We start from the raw sequence: 16,862 nt of genomic DNA, 5'->3' as shown, positions 1-16,862 counted from the left end.
CACAGAAACTGCTGCTTTAACAAGGACACTACCTGTAGCCCAAACTGTTGTCTCCTTGCTTCAGCAGGTGTCATTGTGCAGTGTAAACCTCCCCTAGCCAAAGCCAGAAAGGGAATAGGACATAACCTCAACAAAAGGTATGCCATGTCCCAAAAGAGATGGAGATGATGTACCTTAAAAGCCCTGAGCAGTAAGAACTTTCACTCCACCCCAAAGAGGGGCTGAGAGAAGAGGGAGGACCATCTACCACAGTTTTTCTGAGAGATGTCCTCACCCCACGAGCAGAGCTCACGCCAAAGATGAAAAGTGTCCCCCCGCCATTGCTGTGTACAGACAATCCCAGAGTCTGGATATACTTGAATGATTGTCTGAGAAAGCAGGCAGGCTCTTAGCTGTGCTTGTTTCTGGGAAACCATGTGCCAGCTCAGCAGAGACCATTGCTGGCACATCCCTGATCCATCACCAAGACAACATCTGCTACAGCCTTCTGCTGCCATAGCTACATTAAGCATGAATGTGAATTGCACCCCTGTACTGTGTGAGCAGAAGCCACTCTTCCTTTCAGGAAGATTATGTAAGGCACACTGCACTGATAACACCTTATGCTGACTGAGAGAAATCAAAGTGGACAGCACTTGTGTAATCAGAGGCAGCTGGAGCTGCAAAGCTTCCAAGACTCACAGCTCTGAGACTTCCACGTCAGACAGCAGGAAGGGGCCTGGTGTGTAGCAAGTGTAACAGACTCAGGAGACAGAGAAAAAGGGGTTAATCGAGGTTGAGAGAGAAGCAGACTAACTAGCAGAGTTGAATGCACTGTTTTTTACTGTTTTTCTAGGGTTTTAAAATACTTGGAAAAACCACATCAATTGTAGTAGTACAGCATTTAGGGTGGGGCAGCTTTAGAAACCAGACTACTGACAGGTGGTTTGGTTTCCTGAAGGACTCAAACAGTACAAGCTTGTTTCTCATGTGGAAGCAATCTTGCTACAAAACACTTTCAGTGTGTGCGTGTAGGGAAACAAGAGCCTCTCAGTTCCCTGAACACCCCAACACCTGTGCAATGATGACCTCCGTTTCTGGTACAAAACCCCTAGGAGACTGAAGAGGAGTGCAAACTGCATTGTATGCCAGATTATCAACTGATGGATGTTGCCAAGACCAAACATGAGAACTTGACCTGACCACAGGTGAGAAGAGTGTAAGGGTGTGAGAAACACTTGTTAGAATACCCAGGAGAAGTAGGAAGTTAATGACTAAAAGCTTAACCACCTCGCTGCTAACGTGTACTATTGTATTAAAAGCTGTGATGATTTCAAACAGTTCTTGGTGTGGTACTGATGCATTCTTTTACCCTTCGAACTTAACCTGTCTTGCAAGAATACACAGCACTGTGCATTTTGATCGAATTACATTTTCCTGGTGGAAGAAGTGCTCAAAATTCAGGTAGGAAGTCAACAGATTTAAAAGCACCACTGAAACTTTGTTTTGGTGGACACCTGAGGAACTACCACAAGCGCGATTCAATAGTTTTCTGGAAGATGGAATAAATGCCCAGATGGGCCCCCCTGAACATATTGCTGCTGCTGCAGTGCACATGTTCTAGCACTTGGGCAAACGCTGTGGTTCAGCTCCAAGAGCAACAAACGAGTACAGATTTCCACAAACAAGGCTGAGAAGGTCCACTGTCATCACCCAACTGCATTTAGTACCGTTTGCAAGCTGCATTTCCTTAACCCTCTTATTTTACGCTGTCCACTAAGGTACATCACTAAGCAAACTTAAAGTATCACAACTAAGCCAATACATTTTCCATTGCTTTACTGAAACTGAGAAAGTAATTCTGTACCAAAATGTACACAGTTTAGTAATAGTACAAAATGTTAATTCTGCAAGACAGAATGTCAGTTAAATCCACCAAAATGAACACTGAACCACCGTTTATTGATAGAACAATGTTACTTTAAATAAGATCACTGAATGAACATAGAAACAAAGTTGTTCCAACCTTCCTTAAATAAAATGGTAGCAATTATCAACAATACTGCAGGAAGATAAACATTCATGATATTTACATATCTAGCATGTAGAATGACTTCATGCTTACACATTAGCTTTATGAGTTCATTACAATTATATTAATGTGTTGATGTACTACAAAACAATCCATTGTGATCTATATCAAATTTGCACATTATAGAAGAGCACCTCGGCTAGTATCCCCTTAGAAATGCTACTGCATTCTTGCAAAAAAACTAGTCCAGTCCACTGATTCCTCCCTCAAAAAACATAAACAAAAAAAACCTAACCCAACCCAAGCAAACTCATCATCAAGCACATAAACTATTTTCATCTTGTGATTAACCAGGCAGGGTGATGTATTTAGCAATATTCCCGAAGGTGAATCAAACCAGAACACACCTGGGGTTTCGGTATTACATTAAGAACACCTGAGACTGCTTCACTGGTCCAAGTACAGTATTTTAAAAAAAACCTGCTTGTTACATTAACATGTTATTTCACTGAATTCTCTTAACTTACTACTTTTTATTGGAAAAAAAAAAATAGCACAAATTTCTTCTCAAAAATAAATACTCCTGCTTCAAAAAGAAAGTCTGAAAGGAACTAAACCATAAAAAACTAGTGCTAAAGAACAGTGTGATTTTCTGGCTTCATTTCATCTCAGCTTTAGCAGTGGATACACACATATTCCTGGGGAATAGGTGTCAAACACTTAAAATATTAGGAATATACAAACACACAGTGCCTTAAGAAACATCTTTTAAAAGAAGTGTAAACATCTGTTCTTGACTCCTGTTGTTTGAATGCACTCCCATCAAAAGAAGTTCGAGAAAATGCAATTGCTTAAATTACTAACCTGTCTGACCCAGAACTGGTTTTGGAGTTGCCAGTTTCAAAACCTGTTTTTGATACCTGAACAAAATAACAAAACAGTTGAAGACACTGCTTCTCCCTACTTTAGTACAGATTATATTTAACAGTTCAGAACTTTATCAGTCACAAGTTTTCCGTAAAGGAATAACCAAAATTGTGGAGTTAACATACTGAATGCTGCCAAGCTGAAGCAGAGAGCAAATTAAGCACTGCATACAGAGGTTTCCATGAAACTATTATGATTCAATAAAATTGTCTTAGAGCCTAAGTTTTGAAAGTGAACAAAAATACCTGGCAGTTCCTGGAAGGTGATTTGGCTTGCCATTGCTTTAAAAACCATGCTTGTCTAACCAGAAAAATAAAGACAGCAAGGACCAGTGCATTCAAGCCAAGTTTAGACCAACTATATATATATTTTTTTTTTCTTTTTTTCAAATGTACAAAGTACATTACATCACTTTTCATCTTGGTAGTTACCAGGAGCTTAGTAGTCAAAATAATCCCAACCTGTAAAAAACTAAGACTGACCCTTCAGAAAATGATGTGGAAGAGTAACAATTCCAAAGCCACGTTCAAGAGATCTGACAGGACTTCGTTCATGAAGTTATCTCTAACCACTGAAGAAGGTTGAAGGCATAAGTAGTCTCACACAAGCCCAGATCTCTCAGTTCATCTTTCACAGACATCATTGAGTTGAAGGCGATTTTCATTCTAAGCTTCACAGATATTTTTTTCCCCTTTGCACCCATTAAGTTTCTAGAATAATTCTTCATTTCCAAGCTATTTTAGTATTCAAGCTGTCTTCTTAGTGCAGGTTCCTTGAAGATCTTGCAGATTTATTTTTGACCTAATAAAACCAGTAAGATAAATACATCAGAGAGCAAAAGAAGTTACACCACTATTATACGTTGAAATTATTCATATAGTTTTATTTTATCTTGTGTACTTGGAAGAAAGGCAAAACAGCATAAGAAGACAAGAATTTTTCCACTTCTTACCTGTTGTGGATCATGTGGCTTTTGACTAGATGCCCAGCTGCAAGAGCTGCCATGAGTGACAATTCCCCTGCCATCACTGTAGCACAAACGATTTTAGCAAGCTGACGGGCATTTTCACCAGGGTTATCTTGGCTTGCACCTTGAACTCCTAACATCTGGAGAGAAAAATATTTGGTATTATGCTATGAAATCACAGTAAATTTTTGCTAAATTTAGTACTAAACTCTTTCCAGATTATATCCTATCAACTAGCTTTAAATGTCTCTAATATTAAGCTTCTTAAACTTTACAAACTAGATAGATTAAAACAATTCATTAGGTAATTATAAAGCTGCCATGACAAGTTTCAAGAGGCCCCATTCCCATTACTTGGACACAATATTCTCAACATGAAAGTGAGCTTTGATTTAAGAAGCTAAGTTGCTTTAAACTTCCTGATTTATACCTGCAAACAGGCTTGCTGTGGCAGCAAGTTCGTGCCACCACCAACAGTTCCTATTTCTATAGAAGGCATTGTGCAGCTGATGTACAGGTCTTCGTTGGTGGAGCCAGTTCGCTCCATCAAAGTGATGCAATTAGAGCTGCCCACGTTCTGTGCGGCATCCTTTAGATCACGAAGGAGACACAAAACAAAAACAAAATAATCAACCAAGTGTTCAGTAAAGAATTACTGAATTAAAGAACACCTGAATGGGTGTAAGACAAACCTACCTGACCACAGGCAATGTAGATAGCTGTCACAATGTTTGCTGCATGTGCGTTGTAGCCACCTATGCTGCCAGCCATCGCAGAACCCACCAAATTTTTGTTTATATTGACTTCAACTATGTCTTCTGTAGTTGTCTTCAATACCTAGACAAAGTGATACACTGTTACTGTACCATTCCTTAGGTAACAGTAGAAATACTCTATTTATGGTTAATAAGCCCTTACCCCATTTGCTTCCATGTGCAATCTAACTCAATCATTTTCCTAGATACCTACTTTCACTTTTGTTCAAAAAAGCCCTTTCAAATGCAAGCTGCATTGTCCAAATAACAATGGAAAAGTCAGTGTGAAGGGTTTGGACTTTCACAGGCCCTTAAAAAAAGCTCACCAGCTACTTTCTCCACTTATCTTCTTGTAAAAAACGACTTTACTGTTTTGTCTGCCTTAAACATTTGTACTGTCTGGGGGCCAGTCTCCTGTGTCAGGTTTAAAGTAACAGGAGGTGTAGGAGTACGCACCGCTCCTCCCACTTATCCACACTTTCACCTGGCTGAGCCAGCTACTATGGGGAATGTGAAGTCTGACTCTACTTCATTTGCTCTAGACATTTTGTCTGAAGGCTGGCCACTTGTGCCCTTGTTTTGTGGCCTAGCAATGAATAGCAGAGGGCATGCAGCAGCAGGCTCTCCCCAAAGACGGATCTTAGCATATCACTTGAGGGCCTCATGTGTGGTGCCAGGTTCAATGAGAAGGGAGCAACCACCACTCTCCCCTAGCCTGGCCAAGCTCAGGACGGTTGCTATGCTGGAAGAGGTACAGCAGCAGGTGCTGCCCACACCTGCCCCCCTCACACCCACTTGACTGCCCTGGCCAGACCCTCCCGAAGGAGCTTCTGCACATACATGGCAGGACCACCCATCGCAGGCTGATGGCTTGACAAAAGAACTTGTAAGGAACGACAGGCTGCACACCCATCACTTCAATGGTACGATGTGGCTTGGAAGAAGCTGCTGCTGCAGTGACCATGTATTCCCAAGGAACTGCTGTTGCTCATTGAAATGGCGATTCTCCTATGCAGCCAAGTATTTTGGTCTGGTTTTTCTGGTTGAAGCCAGAATACGTTTTGCTTTTAATTTTCACCCTGTGACCCTGTCAGCCTTCGAGCTCAGCTGAAAGAGAATCTAAGATAGCTCTTTCGATCTAGGACAAGTTTGCCAGGTGCTAGGAACGTAAAGCACCCGATTATCTGTTTTCACTGTAGCAGGAGGCATAAAAGCAGACACACATAATGTCAGGATAGACAATGATAAGAAAAAAATATCTGCTCTCTCAAGAAAAACAGCTTCTCCTACAGCAGCATCTGAAAACACATGCAGGAGTTATTCTTACCTGGAAAATAACCTACAGTGAGCATTTATGATGTAGAATAGGTATCAGTTTCGTAAAATGTATGACTTTTTACGAACAAGTGAAAGAAAGCAAACACTTACCTCTCTAACAACCTTGGCTGGAATGACTGCTTCGCAGACAACAGACTTCCCTCTTCCTTCTATCCAGTTTATAGCAGCAGGTTTTTTGTCTGTGCAATAGTTACCACTAATAGCTATAACCTGGAGATCAGGAAACTCTTCATTCAATCTTGCTAGTGCTTTTTCAGTACCCTGTTAAAAAACAGACAAAAGGCTTGTATACAATTGTGGTTGCAAAACAAGCAACTCCAGAACAGTGCAACAGCAAAATCAGGCCCACTAGTCTGATCACATCATCACTTGCAGCTGAAGAAAATAACATAATTTCCTGAAGGAACCTCAAACAGGAAAAAAACCCAAACATTACCACTACCTTTTTTCTAACTTTGGGAATTTTATTGTGAATAACTGGTTCTTCCCAGTACATGTTGGCTCTCTGGATACATTTTAGGTGCATGAGCATCAAGTCACAACATGGACCAAGTCAAACACAACAGGCATGAAATAAATTAATTTTGGATGCAGTGGAAAAAGCTTCTTTATGTAAGGAAATCAGACAAAAGGTCTGCTGTATTTAGTACCTGTCTACTACCAGAGCTATTTATATAAAGGTTCTAAACAGATTTAGATTTTATATAGAACAGGCAATCAGTATTAATATCAAACATCACAAGGCATCCCCCTAGTCTACAGGTCATGTCTCAGCTTCTTCCATGTTTGCATAAAACCAAAACCAACTAACCAGAACTAGAGAGCATCCCTCTGCTGCCATTCACCAGCTTCCTAATCTTTTGTTTACAAGGAAGTGATAAACAGAATAACCGATTAATTACTGCTGGATAAAATCTCTGGCCCAAAGCAACCGATCAACCAGCTTCATATCCTTATTAGAAAGAATACGTTCCTTAAATAATAACAACAAAATACAGTACAAGTTGCTTTCTCATCCTACTCTTGTTTACACTTATCAAGATCAAACACTTATTATCTTATAGCACTGCGAACAGTGCTATGCCTTATCTTTCTGTCTTCACATGGCAGGCAGTCAGAGATCGGTAGGCTATAATTTAGTTTTTTTTAAAAGAAATACATATTTATTAAAAAGACTTAAGGAGACTTGTCCTTACTTTCGAAATCATATTCATTCCCATTGCATCCCCTGTTCCAGACTGAAAACGGATATAAAGGTTACGACCAGCCAAACTGATGAGCAGTTTTTGCAGGCGGGCAAATCTGCAAGAAAATTTAAGTATTACTCAGCAGTCCTCAAAGGAAAAGATTAAATTAGTTTTGTAGAAAAAAGACAATAAATCACTGCAGGTAGCATTGATAACTACACCACGTTCCTCATTTCTCTGCACAGGAAAAAAACCTTTGGCGACTGTGTACATAGTTCTCTCCAATAAATACTTTACACTGTGAAAGTGTTCACTGGCTTTTTAGGTTTTCTGCCTCTGGACTTCATGAAATAAAATACCCTGAGGTGCTACTATTAATTTAATTCACTTGTATTCCTTCAAACATCTCACTAGTAGGTATAAACTAAAACAACGAGTTTGGAAATTCTTATGTCAGTTTCACAGCAAGGCAAACCCCATGCTATCTTCAAAAGAGTCCAAGCTCCACAAATCAAACAAAAACATGGAAATATTGTATTTAAACAGTAGCCTGAGTTGATTCTGGCTGAAATACACGGCATGTCCTTGGCTGACACAGAACTAGTACAGAAATCTCTCTCTGAATCTTCCTAAAGAAAGCACATAACCGTAAGTCTTAGAAAAACCTCTAGAGACAGAAATAGACTCATTCTTAACAGTGTTTTACATCTTTTTAGTGTTTCCATTATAGCATTGGTTTATCTTGTATGCTCTAGAACCTCACAAATTAATTATTAACATTAGTAATACCATCTGAAAAGCCAGATTGCCAACTCTGAATTACTATTTGCTTAGTAACTACTAAAAATCCAGATAAGCTTTTACGTTTATTTTCAAAAGCTTAGACAAAATACTTTTACGCAACACAATGTATTTGTTACTAAGACACAGCTATTTACGACTTATCAATGGAAAATGTTTACTACTAGCCTTGATGTATAGCCCAAGTGAATTTTGCTCTTAAATTCACGTTATATGGAATAGCCAAAATTATATATTAATTTCATGTATTGAAGTACACCATAAAAAAATAAACCAGAAGCCTTCTACCATCCACAGAAGTCTTATGTCAGGAAATATGGCTGGAATAGCCGTTGTACTAACCTACTTGTGCTGTCAAACGCTTCCTTCATTATTTTAAAGCCTTCAGAGCTCTCAAGCCAAACCTTCACTTCTGCAGCCTGACAAGCCGTGGGCAGCCTTACCACAGGTCCTCGAGTCATTCCGTCTGCCAGAATGCGGCTACTTGCTCCTCCACCAAGCTAAAAATCAAAGCAGAAGGAAACCAAAGATTTCTAAAAGTGAATTTTAGTTTTCAGGAAATCAAAACCATACTTTATATCACCTCAAATACATTTATTATATAAACTTTTTTCAAGCTAGTCAAACAATGCTTACACATATTGCTCTACATCCTCTGTTCGTGCTTGCTACAAGACATCCTTCTGTTGTTGCCATTGGCACCTGAAACTCCTTGTTATCCAAAAACAGAGGTCCTGCTACTCCTACAGGTATAGGCATATATCCAATCACATTTTCACAGCAAGCTCCCATAACCTTAAAAAAAAAAAAATACAAAAGTTATCATTAAAGTTACACTACAGTGGTACTTACAGCATGTTACATACTACGCCTATGATTACAACAAGGTGTCTTGGCAAAAACCCCACAACCTTACCCGTAAAAAACAAAATTCCCACCTCTAAAGTTAACAGCTACAGCTATGAACAGCTAATTCTATTCAAGTATTTGGCAGATGTATTGAATTTCATTACGTCTTAAATACTACATAAAAAAATACAGTTTAACTGAATTTTAAATAAACTTCCATTTTAACCATTTTAACTTGAACTCAGGATAATACCATCATACAGCTGAACTCAGGCTCAGTGTTAGTGGAATTCCACATTTCTGAGATAAGGCAGCTGCATATTTCGGTAAAAAACATGTTTTGGGTAAGCTATAAAACATACCCATCTCCCTAGGTTTAAAAACTTCGAAAGTGTTAAAAGGTAGTGTCTTACATTTGCCTGTTTTTTTAACCCTGCTACATCAGTTTTGACACAGTTTATTGTTAATTTATATACATCACTTTGAGCATGCATTTCATATATTTACAAAATGGTTTTACAATAAGTTATGCTTGTCTGGCTTTTACTTACCAACGAATAATTATAATTCCTATAAGGAAGATACTGCAAAGATGAAGGCTCAGGAAGTTTCTTAGATAACATCTGTCTGCGGATCGACACACCTCGCTCCTGAGTTTCCATCAGGGTTTCCAGTTTATACGCAGGAATGTGCTTAGCATTAACTAAGCTGATAACCTCAGCATCAGTAAGGAATTTTGCTCCTTTCTGGAAATGTAAAGGGCAGGGAGAGAGAAGTACAGATTCTCATGGTGAAAATCCTTTTAAATGTTTACAAAGGAAAAAGGGTAACAACTTTACTTTGACATGACCAGAGTACCTCTAAAGGAACCAGGCTTTATAGTAGGCCAGGATATGATCCAAACCTTTTTAATCAGAGATCCACTTATACGTGTACATGACGAATCTTCAATGACTCAGTATGTCACAAATGGTGAAGCTGCTCACCGCCCCTACACTGACTGCAGAAATGACTTACAAAAGGGTTTTCAGTCCTGATCTCCCACTCAAGTTATTAAAGCCATATATAGTTTTTTGAAGAACGACATTACAATCAATAAGATCACTTAAAAGCTGGAAAACTTAACTGTAAGAATTCTTAAATCAGACATGACAGCAGAGGTTAAAATAGAAGTTCCATTATTTTTCCATACCTCAGCGTTTCCAAGTATACGAACACATTCCTCAATAGATCGTGGTTCTTTAGGTAAATCAGTATCTTCCCCTTTTCCATTAGGAGATGAAGATGTTTCAACAGCGCTGCAACTGCCGACTACAAAGGTAGCCTTGTTTGATGATTCTGCTAATACAGGTTTTATGACTTCAGCTGCATAAAAAAATTAAATTAACTTTAGTGTAAAAAATTCCTTAGTTCTTATTCTAAATGCAACATCATACCAATGCAGATAGCAACTTATAGGACAAGAGGAAATTGCCTCAAGTTGCGTCAGGGAAGGTTTTAATCTGGATATTGGCAAAAATTACTTCACTGAAAAGGTTGTCAAACATTGGACCAGGCTGCCCAGGAAAATGGTTGAGTCACCATCGCTAGCGGTATTTAAAAGACCGGCAGATATGGTGCTTAGGGACATTAGTGGTGGAGTTGGCAGTGTTAGGCTAACGTTGGGACTTAATGATCTTATACTTCTTCTGCAACCTAAACAATTCCACAATTCTGTGACTATTTGTTGAAAATATTCAGGAATAGTTTCAGACTTCAAAAATGCTACAAATTACCATTTCCATCTTTGGGAAGTAAGGCTTCTTCTGCTGTGTTAGATTTCTGACTGTTTTTTAGAAGCCCAGACTGCTTCCTGCAACAATTCTCAGAGATCTTTTTCTGGACCATCACTGGAGATGTTATGGGATTCTTCAGTGAGAGTGTGGATTCAGTCTCTGCTTTCTCAAAGAAAATGTATTTGACAGCAAGAAGAAGGGCTAATCCAAGAGTGATTACTTGTTCAATGTCCATACTGGCCATTCTAAAACAAACAAATAAAGAAGTAAATAGTATATACAGTTTGTTGTTTATAACAGCATTCTGACATCCTTTTGGTTTAGAATGGGTATATATAAGAAGTTTCATCATAATTTATACAGTTACACAAATTCCAGTCAAAAGACATTTTTTAACCAAGACAGTCAAGTATGCTAGGTTAGGGTAGAGAAATAATATTTTATTAAAAAAGAATTTTCAGATGTCATTAAATAGTTACTCAATCTTACAGTCCCAGTAAAAGAAATGACTGTAAAATATTCACTAATAGTTACATAAAATTGATTTAAGAACTACCTACCAACAATAAAGTAAAAAGTTTCAATTATTATCCTCTTCCAATAATGACTACTATGATGCAAGAAGGTAGAAAACCACCTGAACCAGACAGTTCAGTTTTCAGAAGCAATAAGGAACCACCGGTACTGCTAATGTCAGCTGAGCTGAAGGAGAAGCAGATAGCGACACAGCTTCTGCACTTGTGTGAAGCCAGACACTCTGCATGATTAGCCTACTGCAGTCAGAAAATTTATTTCCCAGTGTGCTCCAATACGTGTCAGTGCTAGTGGTAAAAGACTGTTCTGATGCATCATAATAATCATGTATAATTGTGTTCTTGATTACTTCAAGGAGATTGGATAAATAACATAATACTGAAATATTTCTTATGAAACATCATCTGTGGTCCTAAGAAATCCTACAGCGCTCAGATCTGCCAGCCTACCAGTTTTGTACCCTAGGGCCACAGCTTGACAGCACAGAATATTACACCCCAATCAAGAAAACACACTTTTCTCTTCTGTGAAGTTGCCTACCGAGAAAGGTAGAACTGCCATAATGAAACATTAGGCTCAATTCTCTTTGGTGCATTTTCATCCAATCCCACCGAATTTTCTGCAGTGGTGTTCTGTGCAGCTGGTTCTGCTATCCAGCGACTGTGGGCGTGAACGAGAACCAAACCCAGCGACTGCATTAAAACCAGAAAACAACATAACAAACATTATTTTTTAAACAGTAACTAAGTATCTAACCTACTAAGATTACACATATATTTTTTATTTGGTTGGGTTTGGGGATTATTTTTATTTCCCTTTAGCCTAATGCTAAAGGATCATTTTCCTCACTTTTCATCAATGCCCTTTCTGGCCCACTGTAACACTCATTGCTTCAAACCTCTCAAGTAGTAAGCAGAGGAAGCTGAGGGTACTGTAGGCTAAGAGAGAGTGGAACAGTGAACATGAAAAAGCTGTAAATGTTTAGCACAGAAACAGCATATGCAGGAAGACTTTGAGCACAGATATAGGTGATGCTACTACAAATCACCACAGTAAACTAGACTAATGGGATGCAGAATACAAGCCTATAGAAAACAAAAGCTTTATTCACTGCACAAAGACACCTTATTGATTGCACAACCACAGGTAAAAAATAGACACAGACCATAATCATTTTGACCCTCTGTGTTACAGGATTTGGTTTATTTTCTTCTTCTTCCAGAACACGAGCAAAATGGCTAAGCTGCCATATGGGGCGCCCTTCACGACTCTCTCGCGAAAGCTGCAAAAATAATAAAATTTAAAAATAGGTCCTATTTAGTACATATTTGAAGAACCAACAAGAGAGCTTCAGCATTGTATTTATACTTGATCATTAAGAAATCAAAAAAAGAGCCTGCAGTCTACTGCTCAACTTACATTAGACTTTAAATAGTGAAGAACCCTGGACAGCCAATAATTTACAATATAATTTGTTTACTCTGCTTTATATCAGAACTTACACTACTGAGTTTGACTCATTTACAGAAGCTTTAACAAGTTACTCTTATCAGCTGAGTCACTGTCGCTTTTTGCACATTCCCCCTGTGCACTTTAAAAGGAAGACAAGCGCACTGGTGTTTAAGTCCATAAAGAAATGTACAGCCCACAAGCACCACAGGGTCTCAATATTCAGCTTGATGTTAAGGTCTGAAGTTGGTCTTACCTCTAATACCAAGGACACACAAGCAGGAAAGAAGGTCATGAAGACAAAGTAGTTGGCAAGAACAGACATACAGCCAAAGCAGCACATAATTTCAAGTTGTCGTACACCTACATAAAATAGGAAGACATTTTTTACATTTGAATATGCAATGAGCTTTCTATATACTTGAAGAAGTGTTGCACCAGTAACAAAGAAGCCATTAAACTGACACTGCAGATTACAGTCAAGCATATTAAGCCCTAGTCATTGTGTATTAGCTTATTCTAAGTGTAGTATCTATTTATGCAATGGTACTTACAGAAAACTTTTGAAGTATAACAATGAATATAAATAGCTACAGTTCACCAAGATTTTAAAGTTTCACACTGACAGCCTGAAACTCCTCACTTATCTAAGCAAAGAATAATTAACTGACTTTATGTATTAAAATATCTTCTAAAAGATGGCCAGCTAAGTGTTCAGGCAGCAAGAAACATTATACACCCCACCTACTCTTTTAAAAGCTTGGTATCCAGAAAAAGTAAATTAGCCATGTCACATATACATTATAGAACTGCCGTAGTAAAGATGAAAAAGCTAATGGTATAAATAATTAAAAATAACCCCAACTATATCCTGCACCAAATGCGAGTTTTCTTCCTAGATGTGAACAGTAGAATAGCTTATTAATACACAATACCCTGAAAAGGTCCAAAACAATTTGAAAATTAAGTACTTTGACGCTTTTAAGGTATGCAAGACAGTGTTAAAAAATGCGCATATAAAAGCCAACAGACAAAACCAAACACACAAATAAAAACTCACTTCAGTCTTAACTACAAAACTTATTTTATAAAGAAGTTCTGTTATTTACATGTGAAACCCTTTGATTATTACATTTAACTGTTCTCTTTTTAAGGAAAGACAACATCTTTCAAGTAGCCTTTTTTAGCTTGCAAGACTTAGACCCCTAGTCTGTACTACTCACCTGACATAGTACCAACTCCAATCACAAGACATTCCACAAGTGCATCCAGTGTAAATGTAGGGCCTAAAATTGCCATTCCACGTGAAATATTTTCTCTTACTTCATCCTAAAAAGAAAAATTTTTGTATATTAATTTCAGAGACAAAAATAAAATTAAGAGAGCACACATACCATGATTAGCACATGATTAGTAAACTGAGTAGTATTATGGTGATAAGGCCTTATATTATTATGTAGTATTATGGTGATAAGGTACAAAATATTTTTGTCACAATTAGTGTGCTTATTTACCATATCCAGTACTTTGTAGGTATAAATTAATTTCATTAAATACACTTTTATTTCAGAACTTAGAATATCAGGAAGAAAACACTACAATGCATGACAAGCAAGATGTCCTGTTGGTCCTTCCTGTTTTGCTGTGTTAACTGAATTAAAGCATGAATGTTTCTGTCTACACACATGCTATGTTTGTTCTGCTAAGACTTTGTCCAGAAATATGCTTTTTTTTTTTGGTCAGCATTGTAACATTAGCTGTTTCTTCACATATTGTTCCTGAGCCCTAAAAAATAATTTTCTTCTGTCACTAACTCTTCTACAGAAGATGCTTGTTTAAGAACTCTAGTCCCCTTAACAGAGCTATAAGCATCACTGGTTTAAAGTTCTGAACCTACGAAGTATGCAAACGTACAGTTAACTTAGCCCACATACTTAGGCATGTTGTTATTACAGCGCTGTTATTCACTTGGAACACTGATCTCAATTGAAGACAACAGAACACAAAACCTGGTCAAAATCTGACCCTTTTAATATATCACCAGTGTAGTATTCACCTGTCTGGCCACCTGGATTATTCATTGACTCACAGAATGGTTTGGCTTGGAAGGGACCTTCAAGATCATCTAGTTCAAACTTATTGCCATGGGATAACATTCATCTTTGAACATTAAATTCAAAAGCTTGATTGAAACTAAAAAATCAGCAAACCAAACAAAACTAAAAAAAAACACTCCCTCTAACCTGTGAGTTGGAACTGAGCGCAAACTTGGCTAGTGCACTTGCTCTTGACAGATCAATCAGAAGCAGGAAGAATGGTAAAGCTTCACTGAAAAGAAGAAGCATATGTTAAAATTCAAGATTTATTGTACAGGAAAAAAAATTCAAACAAGAGATCTAGAATAACAATTCATTACTTACTTTAAACCTGTAAGTTCTTTATCCAAGAAGTGGATTACCACAGTACTAAAAACAAAACTTGAGAAGATTGTGAAGAGGCCAGCAATACCTTTAAAAAAAAAAAGAAAATGAGAAATTTTTGGTTTTTATATACATATTGGGAGGAAAAAAAAAGGAAAAGTAAAAACTACATCTTTAGATCAGTCCTGAAGCAAACAAATGACAATTCTCATCTCTTAGAATATATTAACAACAGCTGAGATACAAACTGAAGCAAATGCTGGTTTTATACAGATATTTAAATTTAAAATTTGTACTGCATTCAAAGTAATAGTCTAAGAAATAAAGGTCATAAATCTTCCTACTATTAGCAGAAATTAAAACTGGCTTAAATATCTCTATATTTTTAGGTGCTTCACAAAATAATTATATCAAGAATTACATTTCTACTGTTTATATAATCCTACACAATCTCACTTAAAAATACTGCACTTTGATCTATCCAGAACATTTATTCTACGTAGCTTCTTCTGCCACCTAGCAAGTAATGAAAATAAACCTGTTCTGTACAGAAGTAATTCTAATGTTAGTACAGATATATATTTAAAAAAGCAATTAAAATGCATACAGCAAGTAAAATAATCAGATACAATACCTAAAATGTATTTTGACCCAAGCTGCCTTAGGTTCTGAAACTGGAAGTATATATAAAGGATTGCTATACATCGTGTGATTGTCAGGATGATGATGTCACTGCTCAGAACATCCTGTTTGAAATACAAAAATATTTAGTTAACTTTTACACTAAGTAATAACCTGTTATGTTTCAGTAACTAAAAAAAGAATTCTGAAGCTGCAACAAAAAAGAAGTTTCAGAATAAAGTATCACTGCTAGTCTGTCTTAAAAAAATAAAATACTGCAAAAAATATTAATATAAAATACTTGTTCAGTAGATATTGTGAAACTGCAAGTTAGAGGTAATGAAAACCTTCTGTAGCACCTTCTGTGTCACAGCTTGCATACAGCTTTAAGAGCCATAATGGGAAAAGAGGGCAATAAAGAAGTCTCTGCATCGCTACTTTCCACCCAATACATCACAACTTGATCTTATTCTACAGAAAACTCTAGATTAGTGATTAACACTACAAACTATAACACAAATTCAAACTCTTACTTCTTCAAGTTTGGGGCACTCATAATTCCAGCCACAGATCTTATCATTCCCAGTGAACATCTTCATGGACATCATACAGATGGTGAGAGTCACTGTTCCCACAATGACTTCCCATGGATGTGAGGCTACGAAAAGGCCATGCATTCGAAAGAGTCTGGACAACATTTTCGAGACTGTTTTTCTATACTTAGCAGACCTGCAACACAAGAATATTTCCTGTAAGGAACTATGAGATGATGAAAAAAAGGTAAGAGCACTATAAATTTCTGCAAGTCATTCCTCGGGAAAAACAAAACAAACAAAAAACCCAAAGAACAGTTAAGTAGAAGATGAGTAAAGAAACTAATCTTCACCTTTCAACCTTCCATGTAAAATATACTGCTTTATAATTTTCTGAAATGTATGCCTTCTCATTCTTTTTTAATCCACATCTCCTTTGTTTCTTCAAGATCTTTCTAACAAGTATCCCCATTCTTACATCTCTTCATATATTCCGGACAAATAATTTTGATACTGCTTTGACTCCAGCTTCTTGGTTTTAACCACTCACATAAGCACTCACTAAATCCTATTATTTCTTTCTATTCACTCTTCTTATCAAGAATAATGATTGACTTAATTTTAACTACATAAATTACCAGTTAACCACCGTTGGTAATGCTTCACTTCAACAGCAGGAACTGCAATGTCATCTT

General features: G+C 37.3%; 1 protein-coding gene across 1 annotated transcript; it reads right to left on the bottom strand.

Moving 5' to 3' along the window:
• Positions 1 to 1,920: 1,920 nt before the first annotated feature.
• Positions 1,921 to 16,363, bottom strand: HMGCR (3-hydroxy-3-methylglutaryl-CoA reductase). The gene is made up of 19 exons (XM_069881130.1): positions 16,168 to 16,363; positions 15,648 to 15,759; positions 15,014 to 15,101; positions 14,837 to 14,921; positions 13,817 to 13,922; positions 12,850 to 12,956; positions 12,310 to 12,426; positions 11,685 to 11,836; positions 10,611 to 10,855; positions 10,028 to 10,200; positions 9,387 to 9,581; positions 8,623 to 8,781; positions 8,329 to 8,486; positions 7,195 to 7,300; positions 6,089 to 6,259; positions 4,602 to 4,742; positions 4,336 to 4,494; positions 3,891 to 4,045; positions 1,921 to 3,739 (listed from the first exon to the last, which is right to left on the bottom strand). Exons 1-19 carry the CDS (start codon positions 16,330 to 16,332, stop codon positions 3,685 to 3,687), a joined length of 2,649 nt encoding a protein of 882 aa, XP_069737231.1. The 5' UTR covers positions 16,333 to 16,363; the 3' UTR covers positions 1,921 to 3,684.
• Positions 16,364 to 16,862: the final 499 nt, after the last annotated feature.

Source organism: Phaenicophaeus curvirostris, chromosome Z (genome assembly GCF_032191515.1).
Source record: "Phaenicophaeus curvirostris isolate KB17595 chromosome Z, BPBGC_Pcur_1.0, whole genome shotgun sequence".
Taxonomy (NCBI): domain Eukaryota; kingdom Metazoa; phylum Chordata; class Aves; order Cuculiformes; family Cuculidae; genus Phaenicophaeus; species Phaenicophaeus curvirostris.
Note: the sequence above shows the minus strand (reverse complement) of the source record. Positions and strands in the feature narration are given on the sequence as shown.